The sequence below is a fragment of the Salvelinus alpinus genome, chromosome 18 (assembly GCF_045679555.1).
Source record: "Salvelinus alpinus chromosome 18, SLU_Salpinus.1, whole genome shotgun sequence".
Lineage (NCBI taxonomy): Eukaryota > Metazoa > Chordata > Actinopteri > Salmoniformes > Salmonidae > Salvelinus > Salvelinus alpinus.
In genome coordinates this window covers 27,224,505-27,240,908 of record NC_092103.1, presented here as the reverse complement: position 1 = coordinate 27,240,908, position 16,404 = coordinate 27,224,505, and the positions used below count along the sequence as shown (strand labels likewise).

The following is a 16,404-nucleotide window of genomic DNA, read 5'->3' as shown; positions in this document are numbered from 1 at the left end:
GTATCTCATCCAAACCACCACATGGTTTCCTAAGAAACTCCTCATATATTCATATTTCATACAGAATCCACCATACTCTTCAGGCTGCTTTTAGTCAGGCCAACTGTGTGTGTCCTTAAAATATCCTAATGCCTAACTGCCATCCATCCAGATCTCTCAATATGCCATGTTAAAATAGCTAAAAAATAAATGAGCCTTCGCTGATAAATGCGGAGCGGGATTTTGATGACAAACCTTGTGCTTGTCATCAAAGTGTGGATGGTAAACACACCGCATAAAATGCATAGAAACAGCATATCCACCCAACAGCCAAATCAAATCATCTGTGCATGAATATGCCTGGCTGCACTGTAAAACAGTCTATTAAAATAGGCTTAAGTGGCTGTGATGTATTGCCCTGGTTCTGTACAATAGGACCAACTAGGGCAGCAGTGGCCTCTAAAGGGGGGAGGCCAATGTTACCGCAACAAGGGACATCAACGCACGCAATGTGCAAAACCACCGTCTTTGTCCAAAACCACAGGACGTGTACAAATACCCGCACTTGCGTTCTAAATAGTAGGTATTTGGGTATGCATTTCCCCCCCTCCTTTCTATTATAAATCTATATTTTTTATTTGATTTTTTGCATACCCAAATAATTTATTTTATAGTATATACATTTTCAAATAATAATGAACAAATGGCTCTGCTATGTCCACATTAGCTTCAGTATGTCAGGGGATGTGGATCATACTTGGCCCTGAGAGTGATGAGCCAGAGCTAATAGGCCTGAAAAGGGAGGGAGGGGGGAGAGAGGGGGTATAATACATTCTGCTATACAGCTATCTATAGGCCTAAAGAATACCAGTCCACTCTAATCAGGATAAGAGACAAGCGTGCCATGGATAGCTTCAACACTGACACCCTAATAGACAGTCAGCAGCACCTTAACACCTGCCACTGGCATACACACAGACACTGCCAACTAGAGGTGACCTGTAGGCCAAACCGAGGAGGCAAGTCTAATGACAACAATGGAGTAGGACCGGATACGTTCAATTACAACAGTTGACCCTGACAATCTCACGCATGCACACACACAGAAGCTCACAATCAATTGACACAGACACACTGACATAACTAAGCTAAGGACCCTGGGACTAAACACCTCCCTCTGCAACTAGATCCTGGACTTCCAGACGGTCCACCCCCACGTAGTGAGGGTAGGCAACAACACATCTGCCACGCTGATCCTCAACACCGGTTCCCCTCAGGGGTGCGTGCTTAGTACCCTCCTGTATTCCCTGTTCACCCACGACTGTGTGGCCAAGCACGACTCCAACACCAACATTAAGTTTGCTGATGACAACAGTGGTAGGCCTGATCACCGACAATGATGAGACAGCCTATAGGGAGGTCAAAGACCTGTCAGTGTGGTGCCATGCCAACAACCTCTCCCTCAATGTGAGCAAGACAAAGGAGATGATCGTGGACTACAGGAAAAGGAAGACCGAACAGGCCCTCATTTACATCGACAGGGCTGTAGTGGAGCAGGTCGAGGGTTTCACGTTCCTTGGTGTCCACATCACCAACAAACTATCATGGTTCAAACATACCAAGACAGTCATGAAGAGGGCACAACAACACCTTTTCCCCCTCAGGAGACAAACTATTTGGCATGGGTCCCCCAGATCCTCAAAAAGTTCTACAGCTGCACCATCGAGAGTATCCTGACCGGTTGCATCACCGCATGGTATGGCAACTGCTCGGAATCTGACCGTAAGGCGCTACAGAGAGTAATGTGTACGGCCCAATATATTACTGGGGCCAAGCTTCCTGCCATCCAGGACCTATATACTAGGCGGTGTCAGAGGAAGGCCCAAAAAATTGTCAAAGACTCCAATAACCCAATTAAGTTATAGACGTGTCTCTCTGCTACGGCACGGCAAGCGGTACTGGAACGCCAAGTCTAGGTCCAAAAGGCTCCATAACAGCTTCTACCCCCAAGCTATAAGAATGCTGAACAATTAATCAAATGGACACCCAGACTACTTATATTGATTCCCCCCTCTTTGTTTTTACACTACTGCTACTCGCTGGTTATCATCTATGCATAGTCACTTTACCCCAACCTACATGTACAAATCACCTTGACTAACCTATACCCCGCACATTAAGTCAGTACCGGGCCCCCTGGATATAGCCACGTTATTGTTATGTAATTCTACTGTTACCTTTTATTTTATTTAGTAAATATTTTATTAACTCTATTTCTTGAACTGCACTGTTGGTTAAGGGCTTGTAAGTAAGTATTTCACGGTAAGGTATATACCTGTTTAATTTGGCGCATGTGACAAATAAACATTTGATTTGATGACACATACTCACAGGTCGGTCAGTGGCCCTGTTGTGTCTTTAATCCCTGTGTCATTATAGACCTGTTTTGCCTCAGAGCTGAATCAGATCAATTGAATGGTGCTTTACAGGCTGGTGTTGATGCACCCTTTGTGAAACTACAGACAGTGCTTAACGATTGTCCCCAGCACAGCCATTCAGACAGAACACTGCCCATATTGTTCCACATACACACACAGATCTGAGGATGCTTTTTAGATCCGGAGCAGTGTGTGGAGCTGTGCGGTTCAGTGGGTCTACACAGACAGTCCTATCACCACCTTTAACTGTCTCATTTCTCAAGGGTTTGATCACCACAACATAAGTCGGGAGGGGGGTCATCAACAAATCTAATGATCCACAGCAAGAGATCAAAGATACGCCTGATTCTAGAAACCTGGAATTATTGAGTCATCAGGGAAAATCACATCTCTGATTACTTTGGCTACACGGATGACTGGGTAGGGGATGACTTCCACTGAGGCATGCTGCTGATGTGGCTGTATGGTGCCGTTCACTAGGTAGTGTACTGGAGCTAGCGACTGCTCTCCTCACAGTCACCGCTGGTTGGCTAGCCTAGTTTGGACTGCAGAGTGTGACACTGGGCCACTCATCTTTTCTACACTCTAAACAGGAGAGCAATATTTACTACTCACAGCCTGGACGGGTACACAACAGCATATAAGATTAGAGCTAATATAGATAATTTAGCATAACGTTTAACCCCTTTATAAAAGGATATAAAAAAGGCTAAGAAATAATTTAAATGTAATTGAATCTCAATTCTCATACAAGTCTACCAGTGCAGAACGTTTTAAATATTTAATATCTTTACCATAACCTGTCATATGCCTTGGTTTCAGCCATCGTATAGCTTAAACATCCCAGACACCCGGATAAATGTCACAAAAGTAACAAATTCAACATGTAAAGAGTACACTTCTACCCCTTAAAAAAAAAAATCCTGGCTATCCCGTCTGTAGCTCGCTCTCTACCACACAAAACACACGCTCCAGCAGCACCCCCCTCTCTTCCTCAATGCAGGCACATATTAGCCAATCACTGACTGCATAGCATTCTCTCTCTCCTGCCTCTATCCACACTAGCCGAGTCTTAGCCTTCACGCAGCTATTGAAAACTCCATCTATCCGTTACTTCTTTCAGGACCACTTCTGAGGCTGGCAGGGTAAGGCTGGACCAGATGCTTTGTTCCCCCTTTGACTGGCCTGCCTGTTCGGGGCTTAAGGATATTACGTTGCAATTAGGCCAAACAGGGGCTTTGTGCTGCCTGGGACACAGAGAGAGAGAGAGACAGACAGAAGATTGAGAGAGAAAAAACATTGAGGGGGCTTTGGGAGTGCAGACCAACTGTACCCACTCAATAGTCACCCCCTTGGCTCACACTTGTCCCCATGCTCATGAAGCAGCCAGGGCACAGCTGAACACAAAGTACACAACACAAACACCCACTCACAAACCACACCACTGCTACACCTTCAATCTCGCGGCAGAACATTACATTAATAGTTCCCTCTATGCTCGCTCAAGTCATCTCTCTCAAGCTCTTTCAATCTATCTCTACCACTCATGTACTGTAAACAATCCCTCTATAGGCTAAGTACCATTCATTCTCTCTCCATGTCAGTCCTCTCTCTGTCATGTACAGCAGGCATGTTATACACACGTCAAGTCATCCTGTAGTCATTCATCTCGTTCCCTCTCTCCCTCTCAGCATACCTGAATCGGTTCCTGTGGCTGAGTGCTTGGGCCCCCTGGGTGCCCTGGCCTGAGCTGTTGCCGCCGCTGACTCCCCCCTGCTCCCCAGAGGAGCTGATCGGCCGGAGCCGGCGCACATCAACCCTAACTCTGTGGAGATTGTAGCAAGACGGAGGGCTGTGCAAAGACTTGCAGCATCTCACCATTTCCCTGAGCTCCGCGCTGCTGCCCGCTGCAGGTTCCTGCTCTGACACATTATCACTGAAGGTGTGGGGGGATTACAGACACTTCTCTCACTGGGGCTGCCTCTCTCTCGCTCAGCGTGCACACGTCTGTTCTCTCGCTGGATCTTGTTCTCTCGCTCCGCTATTCTCAAGCCCGGCCCCCTTCTCTGGTAGGACGGATGTGACGTGGTGAAGGGGGGTAATCCGCTCGCTCCCTCTCTTCGCTCTCTGTCATCTCACTCTCTCTCGCTCTCTCAGGGTTCCAGGGGCCTCAACGTTATTTTGTACCAGAGGGCAGAGGCTGGGTGCCAGAAGGTGGGGTGACTGTTTCACAGCTGATCTGAGAGGAGCTGCAGCAGACTGGTGACAGTGAGAGACCTCAACGAGGACTGGTCTGCCTGGGGGGAGGGGCAGCTTAATGAGAGAGAGAAACAAATCCCATCAGCTATAGTGTTCATGGACCTTGTTAAAGATTCCTGGCCGCTCCCCTATACTGCTAATAAGTGTTGTGTAACAGTATAATTCAGCATTCATATGGATGCTGGCCGTACCTTGTTTTTTAAACTTAGGTTTTGGCCTGTTTTGAAAGCCTGGCTAGACTCCACTGCTTCCTACCTTATCCTATCCTACAATCAGCCGATTGGGGGGGGGGGGGGCATCTGGACCCTCTGTCTCCCAACTACACGAATAACAGAAATTAGACTAATTGTCATAATCTGCTATCTATTCATTCCCTGTTGTTTTGTTAAGAGTGAATCATTTCAGAACGTTAAGCATTGGTTACCATGAAGATAACTTGGTTAAATTAATGTCTATTTTTAAAGCCCATCAGCTTTCTTACTTGTCTGACTTTTCCAAAATAGCCTCTCGTCGAAATCTCATGTCTTGTTAAACACATAAAAAATTGCTTTTATGCACTAGCAAATAATCCCGTTGGTTTGGTGTCAGTTACATTAATCACGGTTCAAAGGGCTGAAATGCATCTTCAGTAGCCTTTTGAAACCATCCCTAAAAATACCACAGTCAGACAACACATGTCTAACGATGACACTTATCATTCTGAAATGATTCACTGTTTACAAAACAGCAGGGAGTGAAGAGACAACAGATCATGATCTTATTAGCTAGGTTTCCATCCAATTGGCGACAGATTTTCAATTGAATATTCTAAAATCTGCATTTAAAAATGTTGCATTCTCTCACCGTGGTGTGTTTCCACCAAACAGAGTTGTTGCGGATAAAAATCTGAGCATGATGACGTAGTGTGCGCAAAATGTACTTTTCCGTTTAAAAAATGTCATGCACTGAATAAAAATCTAAAAGTTCAATATGTTTCAATCACAGTTTCAACTCTACCGATAGTTTTGTCACAAAAACTGTTGGGTTAAATATCAAATGTGCCTATTCTGGTCCTGGCACCTGCGCTCTAGCCAACAGCTCACAGACACAGTCTGGGTAGACTGTGCTGGTAGGCTAATCTACATGATGAGATTATTATGGATAAGAGCTAAAATACTGTTATGTCAAATGGCAGTCAAGCATCGATCACGTCATCAAAGTAAGACCAATATTATTGGAAAGGGGCCAGCCGGTAATCCACTCGAGTGTCCCGGCTACCGGTTCAAACTTTCTCCATTCAGGCTGCAAAGGCTTCGACTTCCTCAACTTTATTACAGTTGAAGTCGGAAGTTTACATACACCTTAGCCAAATACATTTAAACTCCGTTTTTCACAATTCCTGACATTTAATCTCAGTAAAAATTCCCTGTTTTAGGTCAGTTAAGATCACCACTTTATTTTAAGAATGTGAAATGTCAGAATAATAGTAGAGAGAATTATTTCTTTCAGCTTTTATTTCTTTCATCACATTCCCAGGAGGTCAGAGGTTTATATACGCTCAATTAGTATTTGGTAGCATTGCCTTTAAATTGTTTAAATTGGGTCAAATGTTTCAGGTGGTCTTCCACAAGCTTCCCACAATAAGTTGGGTGAACGTTGTCCCATTCCTCCTGACAGAGCTGGTGTAACTGAGTCAGGTTTGTAGGCCTCCTTGCTCGCACACGCTTTTTCAGTTCTGCCCACAAATTTTCTATAGGATTGAGGTCAGGGCTTTGTGATGGCCACTCCAATACCTTGCCTTGTCCTTAAGCCCTTTTGCCACAACTTTGGAAGTATGCTTGGGGTCATTGTCCATTTGGAAGACCCATTTGCGACTAAGCTTTAACTTCCTGACTAATGTCTTGAGATGATGTGGATATATTGAAGCAACATTTTCCTCCCTCATTATGCCATCTATTTTGTGAAGTGCACCAGTCCATCTTGCAGCAAAGCACCCCCACAACATGATGCTGCCACCCCTGTGCTTCACGGTTGGGATGGTGTTCTTTGGCTTGCAAGCCTCCCCCTTTTTCCTCCAAACATAACGATGGTCATTATGGCCAAACAGTTCTATTTTTGTTTCATCAGACCAGAGGACATTTATCCAAAAAGTACAAATCTTTGTCCCCATGTGCAGTTGCAAACCGTAGTCTGGCTTTTTATGGCCGTTTTGGAGCAGTGGCTTCTTCCTTGCTGAGCGGCCTTTCAGGTTATGTCATTATAGGACTCGTTTTACTGTGGATCTAGATACATTTGTACCCGTTTCCTCCAGAATCTTCACAAGGTCCTTTGCTGTTGTTCTGGGATTGATTTGCACTTTTCGCACCAAAGTATGTTCATCTCCAGGAGACAGAACGTGTTTCTTTCCTGAGCGGTATGACGGCTGCATGGTCCCATGGTGTTTATACTTGCGTACTATTGTTTGTACAGATGAACGTGGTACCTTCAGGTGTTTGGAAATTGCTCCCAAGGATGAACCAGACTTGTGGAGGTCTACAATTTGTTTTCTGAGGTCTTGGCTCATTTCTTTTGAGTTTCCCATGATGTCAAGCAAAGAGGCACTGAGTTTGAAGGTAGGCCTTGAAATACATCCACAGGTACACCTCCAATTGACTCAAATGATGTCAATTAGCCTATCAAAAGCTTCTAGGATCGTGTCATGCACAAAGCAGATGTCCTAACGGACTTGCCAAAACTATATTTTGTTAATAACAAGAAATTTGTGGAGTGGTTGAAAAACTAGTTTTAATGACTCCAACCTAAGTGTATGTAAACTTCCGACTTCAACTGTAATGGTGAGAAGGTGAAAAAAAAAATGCTAATCGCGGATGTTGCGTATCGTGTTCAGCCATTCAGGTTGCTGCAGTGTTTTTTCACGCCTAACCTAGCGTAGCAGGTGTAAAAGAAACAGGACCCCTGGTCTGATTGTTTCAAAATAAAAAAAAGTTATGCTTATTGAACATAGTTTTTGTATTGGATTTGTTGGCATGAACTCGTTTACGGAACATTATTCATAGTTTTAATAAATAGTAAATATTTGTGAAATAATGCATCATACCGGCTGTATTTCTATATTATACATCTTGAAAACTTGATTGCTGATATGCAACAAAAATAAAACGGCACTATATCAACAATGGACTAATGAAACAAATACCAAAAGATAGTTTTGGGGTGGAATTTTCCTTTAACCCTGAGCAACATGGGCCTGGTATCCACAGTACTCCACTAATTATACATTTTTCAACACGATAACATCTTGTATCCACCCCCCCCCCATTTCATTGTTTTACCTAAATGTACTGTAATTTAAGATTTAAAACTGCAAAGTTCTCTGCCGCATGGCAAAATGTGTAGAATTGCAGGATATTAGCTTTAAAGCGGAAACAACAAAAATGATGTCTGAACTATGATAAATGTGTAGAATAGCAGGAAATTTGCTTGAAAACGGCAAAGTTCTCTCTCCGATGCCAAGAGGCGGGCCTTTAATATTGGTTAATCTGGCCATGCACTGCCGAAGTTATAAAACTCATATGCTATTTTTATCTAATGCGAGTTGTGTGCTGATGATGGGGTCCATAATGAATTTGCTATCACAAATGAGGTCCCAGCCGGTCCCAAAAAGTTTGAAAACCTGACCTAGAAGGCCTCTCTAGAAAAATAGCACACTATACTCCCAGAGCGTCCAACTATTTTCTCAATATTGTTTATCCATCAGTCTGATGTTGCACCTTTTTTGGGGGTGAGAGTCTTCAGTTAACACTATTAGTCTCTCAAGCAACGCATGTCTTCAACAAACAGGGAGCCGGTCCCTAAAAGCAGGACAACACCCACTTCCTTCCTTATCTGACACACTGATGCTACGGACTACTGTTATGAGTAATCTACTCATAATAACAGTTACTGTAAAGACATAGGAACTGTCAAAGTAACACTTCAGTACAGATTCTGTTTATCCCAAAATTCACTTTGGATTTTGTTACCACTTCCTGTAACAGTTCCCTATTAAACACTATTCTGTTGAATTAGATTACATTGAACACTTACATAAACATAGTTACATATTTCAGATAATGCATTATACAACGTTAATCTAAAATTGTGTTTATCCATTTTCAAAAAATAAACTCCGAACATTACCTTCTGTTGTCTGAAGCGTGAATCAAATTGACAAAGGGGAAGTTAAGTCTCTCACTGCGTGCTAGTTAAAGGTGAAGGCTAGTCAGTTCCCTCTACTCTCTCACAACAAAGTCCTGCGTACTGGCTGGACAAGCCCTTTAAGAGACTAGAGGGTGGGCGGGCAGATATCACGTTCAAGGGAGTATATTTGCTGGGTGATGTCATCTGACTCACCACATGCCAAAGTAGCCTAATGGTCCAAATGCACAAAACTACTGTAGAATCTACAGCTGTAATACGATAATCATCTCATCATTCATCAGATTGACAGCGGGGCCATCTTAACGATAAGTTTGGGGTGATGAACTAGACTTCACAAATATTCAAATGTGTACAGTAAAGATAGCACTGTGTAATCAACTAAGCCTACAAGCAGCCATGTACATGTAACTGCTAAAATAAAGGAAACACCAACATAAAAATGTCTTAATAGGGCATTGGGCCACCATGAGCCAGAACAGCATCAATGCACCTTGGCATAGATTCTACCAGTGTCTAGAAATCTATCGGAGGGGTGCGACACCATTCTTCCATGAGAAATTCTATAATTTGGTGTTTTGTTGGTGGTGGAAAACACTGTCAGGTGCCGCTCCAGAATCTCCCATAAGTGTTAAATTGGGTTGAGATCTGGTGACAGACAGCCATAGCATATGGGTTACATCGTCGTCATACTCAAAACATTCAGTGACCACTCGCTCATGCCCCGTTGATGGGGACATTGTCATCCTGAGGGCATAGCCATGGTAGAATAAATTACCCTAAGCATGATGGGATGTTAACTGCTTAATTAACTCAGGAACCACACCTGTGTGGAAGCACCTGCTTTCAATATACTTTATAGCTCTCATTTACATTATTTTTTTCAGTTACCAGTAGAAAGCGACCAATATGGATTTTTTAGGGGCGATGCCGATTTCTGGGGGTCAAGGAGGCCGATATTAAATGTTTTAATTACAATTTCCCAAAGATAGCCATGTATGCATTAATGCATACATTTGAATGGTAATACTTTTATTTGAATGGTAAATCTCTTTATAAAATGGATGCATAATTTTTCCATTCAAATAAAAGTATCTATTCATGTTAATGTTTTTAAATGTATGTAAACTGTAAAGTTTTTTGTCTGTAATGCATTTGTGCCAATCAGTTATGTTGTGACATGGTAGGGTTGGTATACAGAAGATAAACACATTTGACCAAATAGGGATAACACTTTTGGTTACTACATGATTCCATGTGTGTTATGTAATAGTTTTGACGTCTTCACTATTATTCTACAATGCAGAAAATAGTAAAAATAAAAACCCTGGAATGAGTAGGTGTCCAAACTTTGGCTGCTATACTAAGCTTACTAATGACAATGAAATTATTATAACAACAACGAGATCAAGGAAAAAAAGAGGGTTATTATTATTATAAATATCATTTGACAATTTGGAAGTGTAAACACTAAATAAATTTGAAATAATACCAGGGAGGCTGGTCTAATGAAAAAAAAAGTGCAAAGCATTTATCACAGCATAGCAAAGATTAAAAACTGCAGAATTTGTGAAATTGTTGTGTGAGCCTTGGTGCTCACGGAATCAGTAGGCTTTCAACCAAACACTCAAACAGTCAACATAAATCAGGATCGGTCTTATTTCTGTAGATATATATGGATGATTTATAAAGCCAGGCACATTTAACAGTTAGGCTATTGGTTATAGACCTAATTAAGTTGGGGTTTCCTCTATCCTCTCTTTTCTTAGACAATAAGGCATGGGCTGTTTTCTCGTCTCCTAACTCTGCTGCTGCCTCCGCCGCATTGCTCTCAACACCAATATGGTGGTTAACTTTGCTAATATGCACATAGCAACATGGTCAATGAAAAGGCGCCAATTCAACAGCGCACTGATGTGTTTCAGAACCGTGGACAGCAACCACTATCCAACGCGGGAGAAAGTGCATTAGCTTATAAAATAATATTATTTGTATTGCACCATTGTTCTTACATAATATGACCATATACAATTTCAGTTGCATATGTCTTAGACTGATGGACTGTGCCATCCCAATGGATCAGTCCACTCAGACAGGCATGAATCAGAAAGGTATCTTGTATACCATGATTTTTTGTTTTGCTACTGTTAACTTAAGAAATCTTCGTCAACCAACAGCCTATCGACCAAACAATCGACCAGTCGTCTAAATCTGGTCAGCCTTACAATTTATGCATATAATTGCGGCTGGTCAGATCAGCACACCAGTAAATAGCTAACATTACACCGCAAGTCACCGCATTGCCGAAAATGGTGCATGTTCAAAATGATAACCAGCTAAAGCTAGCTAGCTAGCTACGTTTTCTATTAGCTCCCATCTAATATCGTAGGACCATCTTTATCTAGCCAACTAGCATAGTAGCTAATATAGCTAACACCACAGATTAAAGGGTTAGTTATTGTAATCTTTGCTAACAGGTCACATAGCTATCTGGTTAGCTAGCTTGCTTATTGCATGCATATCCGGGCAAGTCGACACGAGCCTTATTATTAGTGAATTAACTAAAACTAATAATTTGCAACAGGAGTTCGATTTGGGTCACTGTGTCAGTCATTCATTTCTCAATACTGCACCTTTTTGTTGGAGAATGAGCTAGCTTGCTGCTGCTGGTGATCTCCCCAGATTGACATTTATGGGCATGGTGCTGTGATCGTGGCTCAGACGGAGAGTGGCGACTGGTGTAAAGGGACTATCGGCAAAGCCAATATCGGTCCGATATAGCAGCCCAGCCGATTATCATTCATTCTGTAGTTACCTGTATACTGACATAGGCTAAGCAGATGGAAAGCACCGCAATTAGCCTATTTCAACATACGAGATCTTCAGTTTCTTGGCAATTTCTCACATGGAATAGTCTTCATTTCTCAAAACAAGAATAGACTGACGAGTCTCAGAAGAAAGTTCTTTGTTTCTGGCCATTTTAAGCCTGTAATCGAACCTACAAATGCTGATGCTCCAGATACTCAACTAATCTAAAGGCCAGTTTTATTGCTTTTTTTAAATCAGGAGAGTTTTCAGCTGTGCTAACATAATTGCAAAATGGTTTTCTAATGTTCAATTAGCCTTTTAAAATGATAAACTTGGATTAGCTAACAACGTGCCATTGGTTGGTGATAATGGGCCTATGTATATATTCAATTACATTTTATTTATTTAAATCAGCCGTTTCCAGCTACAATAGTCATTTACAACATTAACAATGTCTACACTGTATTTCTGATCAATTTGATGTCATTTAAAAAACAAGGACATTTCTAAGTGACCCCAAACTTGAACAGTAGTATTTATCCGCATTTATCCATACTACATGCAAATGTAAAATATGTTACATAAACACACAATACCTGTCTTTACCCAAAGAGGAACTGCTAAATATGTCTGTAGAGAGTGAGACACAGGGAATGCTCCTATCCCCAATTTCCCTGTAGCTGGCTCAGAATGCTGTGTCTTTGGCTTGTCGGAGGGGAAATTGAGAGCCCCTGTCTAGTCTGCTCATTACCATTCCATTCACGTCTCAGCCCAGATTCACCCTGAGAAGAACTCAGGCCATTGTTAGGAGGCCATGTGCATGTGGGTCTTTGAGAAGCCAAATGAGACTTGTGAAGTGTGAGCCTAACTCTCTGACAAGTGTGTGTGTCCACAGTAGCGCTGAGCAATAAGTGCTTTTTGAGGTCAGTTCATATAATCACGGTTTTCAATGCTGTAACACAAAACAAATGATGGTAGTGATTGGCCATTACAGCATATCACTTTTTAATAAACCATCCTTTATTTCACATTACTTTAATAAAATATTTCAGTTCTGTATATTACATTTTTTTATTTGATGAATATTTTACTCAAGTCATCATATAATCTCTGCTCAGGCTGTAGCAGCCAGCTATCTCTGTGCTCCCCAGAGTCATCCTTCAGGTTAACCATAGCAGACTTGAATCACAATTTCAGTAGTACTTCAAAAAGTAGATCAGGCATACTTTTAACACTGCTAAATAACAACTATCAATCAATTACATGTACTGTCGTGTAGAGACCTAAGCAAACGCTCTTTATTCCCCTCGTATCGCTCTATCGCTCTTCCTCTCCATGTCTGTCTGCCTGCCCCACAGGCTTGCCCGGAAAGAACCAATGAGAACAGGCACAATGGATTCTGGTCACTGTAGTTAATTACCATCTTTCGGCGCTTAACTATGATGAGTTGGGACAACATATCCCAGAGACAAATCTCTCTAAAGAAACAGCACAAATGGTGTGTTGAGCGCACAAAAAAACATGGAATTCAAATACTTGAACAGATTTCAGTCAGTTATTTAAAAACTAAAATAAATCAACATTTTGGTTAATTGCTCAGCACTAATATAAGGCGAGTGTGTATGGGTGTTCACACTTCAGAGTGTGTGTGTGTGTGTGTTCATAGTCACGGTGGGAAGTTGAGATGCCATGATGACAATGCTGACCTTGACAGTGACCAGGGGACCTTGCCAAGGCACTTTCTGATAGTCGCATGTTGTATTGGACAGTTCAAAAGGGGGTGCGACCAAAAGTCCACCACGTTGACAGTTCCATGCTTATTTACAATATAGCGAGATAAAAACGTCAACTTAAGTCTGGGAAATTCCCTAACCCGATCCCCAAACTAGCCAATGAGCTTCCATTTGCACTGTGACAAAACCTCACCCCACACTCAATTCATTGCAAAGCCCTATTGAGAAAGTCTGCATACCAGGCAAACAAAGGGTACACTTCAAAATAGGCAAGAATTTATTACAGTACTGCCGTATAAATATTCACCCTTTTGTAGCTAAAGCAAATAAGCCCACCAATCTGTTCGTTTACATAAGATTAGTTCCTTTACATACAGAGGTGAAACAGTTTAAAATTGATGTTTTGTCAAATACAATTTTGTCAAAATAAATTCTCTCTGGGTCACAGTAGTATAACAGTATAAAAGAGACTATGGTGCATAAACAACAGCACTGATTCTACAGAAAGGTAGAGATGATAGAAATGACATACGATACATTTTTACAGGGTCGGGGGAGATTCCATTTATTTTCTGTATGTTATTTGGTTAATGAATGTACATAAAATGAAGAGAAGACAATTTGAAGTGATGCCTTCTGTACTTCTTTGCATTCTCATACGGTCCCATGGTATCTGTAAAATTACGTGCCAGTGGCACAAGTCCTAGACCAGGGGTCTAAATCACATTCAGCTGTGGGACGATTTTTCCTTGAGCAGATGGTCGGAACATAGTTACAAATAATTTGTACACTGCAAATCGACTGCAAGAAACCCAAACAGATATAGTATGAGAAAAACAGAATACTTTCAAACCATGAATACTTTGGTATATGATCACATATGCCCAGAGCTTGACTTAAATTTAAAAAAATATATATAATAAATAAAATTAACTAGGCAAGTCAGTTAAGAACAAATTCTTAAATACAATGACGGCCTACACCGTCCACACCTGGACGACGCTGGGCCAGTTGTGCGCCGCCTTATGGGACTCCCAATCACGGCCGGTTGTGATACCGGCTGGATTCGAAACAGGTTGTCTGTGGTGACAACATCTAGCACTGAGATGCAGTGCCTTGGACCGCTGCGCCACTCGGGAGCCACAGACTTGGACTGAAATAGTACTGGCACCCAAAATGAGTACCGGAACCTGTTTATATTTAGGTGCAGGAGCTCCACAATACTTTTGAGATAATATTCTATAAGAAGAACAGGAGCTCAAGCACTAGAAAATGTGAGGTGTCGGTACTTTGCTCCGGTGAGCTCCTGCCCAAGTCAAGCACTGCATATGCCTATTTATGTGTGGGAATACTTGGGAACAGATTTCCTAAATAAAGAAAAAGCACTGAGCTCATTTCCTGGTGATATTACAATCATGTCCAAGAACAAAAATGCTAATTTTGTAAGTATTATTTTAAGTAATTTTTTGCTCAGAAAACTTGAGAAGCCCCAAATTAAAATCACCGGCAGGCCAAATTGGGGAACCCTGTTTTAGACTCTACAAAGTCATGATTTAGCCTATATCACTTAAACCTTTCCCCTTAGGCATTCAACATGGACCTTTCAGGCTACCACTTGACCTCAAAACGTACACAGTGCCTACACCTGCAATATTGCAACCCTGGGCTTTCCCCATGATAATTTGCGCTAGCATAGAGCTCTATATTGCTTCATATATAGGCTACACAGGGCTCTACAGTGCAACCATTTTACTCGCATGTGTGCCTACAAGACTCCCAGTGATTTGATAGATACTGTATGACCAAGTCAAAGACTAACACATGTATGGTAAGATGATTACACTACAGAAAGGGAGGGGAAAAGTCACAGAAATGGCATGGAAAACAGGCTTACGATTGGTCGTTCTGATCGGTCTGATCTTATGGTTGTCGGTTATCTGCAATGACATCACCTATTTTGACACTTGGCCGTCTCCCATGTTAAATAGCCTAAACAAACAATAGGCTACGTGGAGCTTGTTGTGCTTACTACCATGACACACCGACACGGGGCCTGTCGGGATTACTCCTATGACACTAACACTACGTACACTTAAAAGATCACTATTCCAACAATAATTTCCCATGGAATGAGCCTCAGTATCACTTCTGGATTAAGTTTGCTAATCCAGCTGTACCAAACCAGTTTGATTAGGTCAACAACTTGTAAGGCATTAGAGACAAAGGGATAGACCAAATACACCTAGTTCTGCACTCAGAAAAATAGACAGAACGAAAAACTGACAAAGACCATAATTTGAAGCTATGATTTACGGAAATCCAGAGAGGACAGATTAATAAAAAATAAAATAATCTGTTATGTCGAGATCACGACAGATGTGCTCTAAACAAAGTCTTAGATCTTTGTAGTCTTACTGCCTCTGATGCACTACGACATTGCTGTCAATCTATCATTAATACGTCCACTCCTATTAAATCAAGTTTATCTTGTGATCTCGACAAAACAACTTTTGGGTGCTTTTTCTTCACTCTGTGGTCCAACTCAACCCAAACCATCTCAATTGGGTTAAGGTCGGGTGATTGTGGAGGCCAGGTCATCTGATGCAGCCATCCATCACACACCTTGGTCAAATAGCCCTTACACAGCCTGTTTTGGGTCATTGTCCTGTTGAAAAACAAATGATAGTGGGACTAAGGGCAAACCAGATGGCATGCGTAATGCTGCAGAATGCTGTGGTAGCCATGCTGGTTAAGTGTGCCATGAATTCTAAATAAATCACTGACAGTGTCACCAGCAAAACACCCCCACACCATCACACCTTCTCCATGCTTCACGGTGGGAGCCACACATGCAGAGATCATCCGTTCACCTACTCTTCATCTCACAAAGACACGGCGGTTGGAACCAAAAATCTCAGACCAAAAGGACAGATTTCCACTGGTCTAATGTCCATTGCTCGTGTTTCTTGGCCCAAGCAAGTCTTCTTATTGGTGTACTTTGGTAGTATTGT

The 16,404-nt window shown here is 41.9% G+C and overlaps 1 protein-coding gene across 8 annotated transcripts in view; it reads right to left on the bottom strand.

The window, feature by feature from the left end:
• The window catches only part of LOC139544082 (phosphatidylserine decarboxylase proenzyme, mitochondrial-like), a 54,451-nt gene that overhangs the window by 16,589 nt on the left and 21,458 nt on the right, over nucleotides 1-16,404 (bottom strand). The window contains exons 1-3 of one of the 8 annotated variants that reach the window (XM_071350824.1): nucleotides 8,835-8,985; nucleotides 4,114-4,730; nucleotides 3,212-3,664 (exon numbers count right to left, since the gene is read on the bottom strand). The exons of 3 other annotated variants lie outside the window; for them this stretch is intronic. In XM_071350824.1, coding sequence (XP_071206925.1) covers nucleotides 3,212-3,243 — 32 coding nt within the window. In that variant the 5' untranslated portion in view covers nucleotides 3,244-3,664; nucleotides 4,114-4,730; nucleotides 8,835-8,985. Of the gene's footprint in view, nucleotides 1-3,211; nucleotides 3,665-4,113; nucleotides 4,731-8,834; nucleotides 8,988-16,404 lie in introns of those variants that run through there. 4 more of the 8 variants (XM_071350820.1, XM_071350822.1, XM_071350823.1 and 1 more) reach the window with 4 other exon arrangements.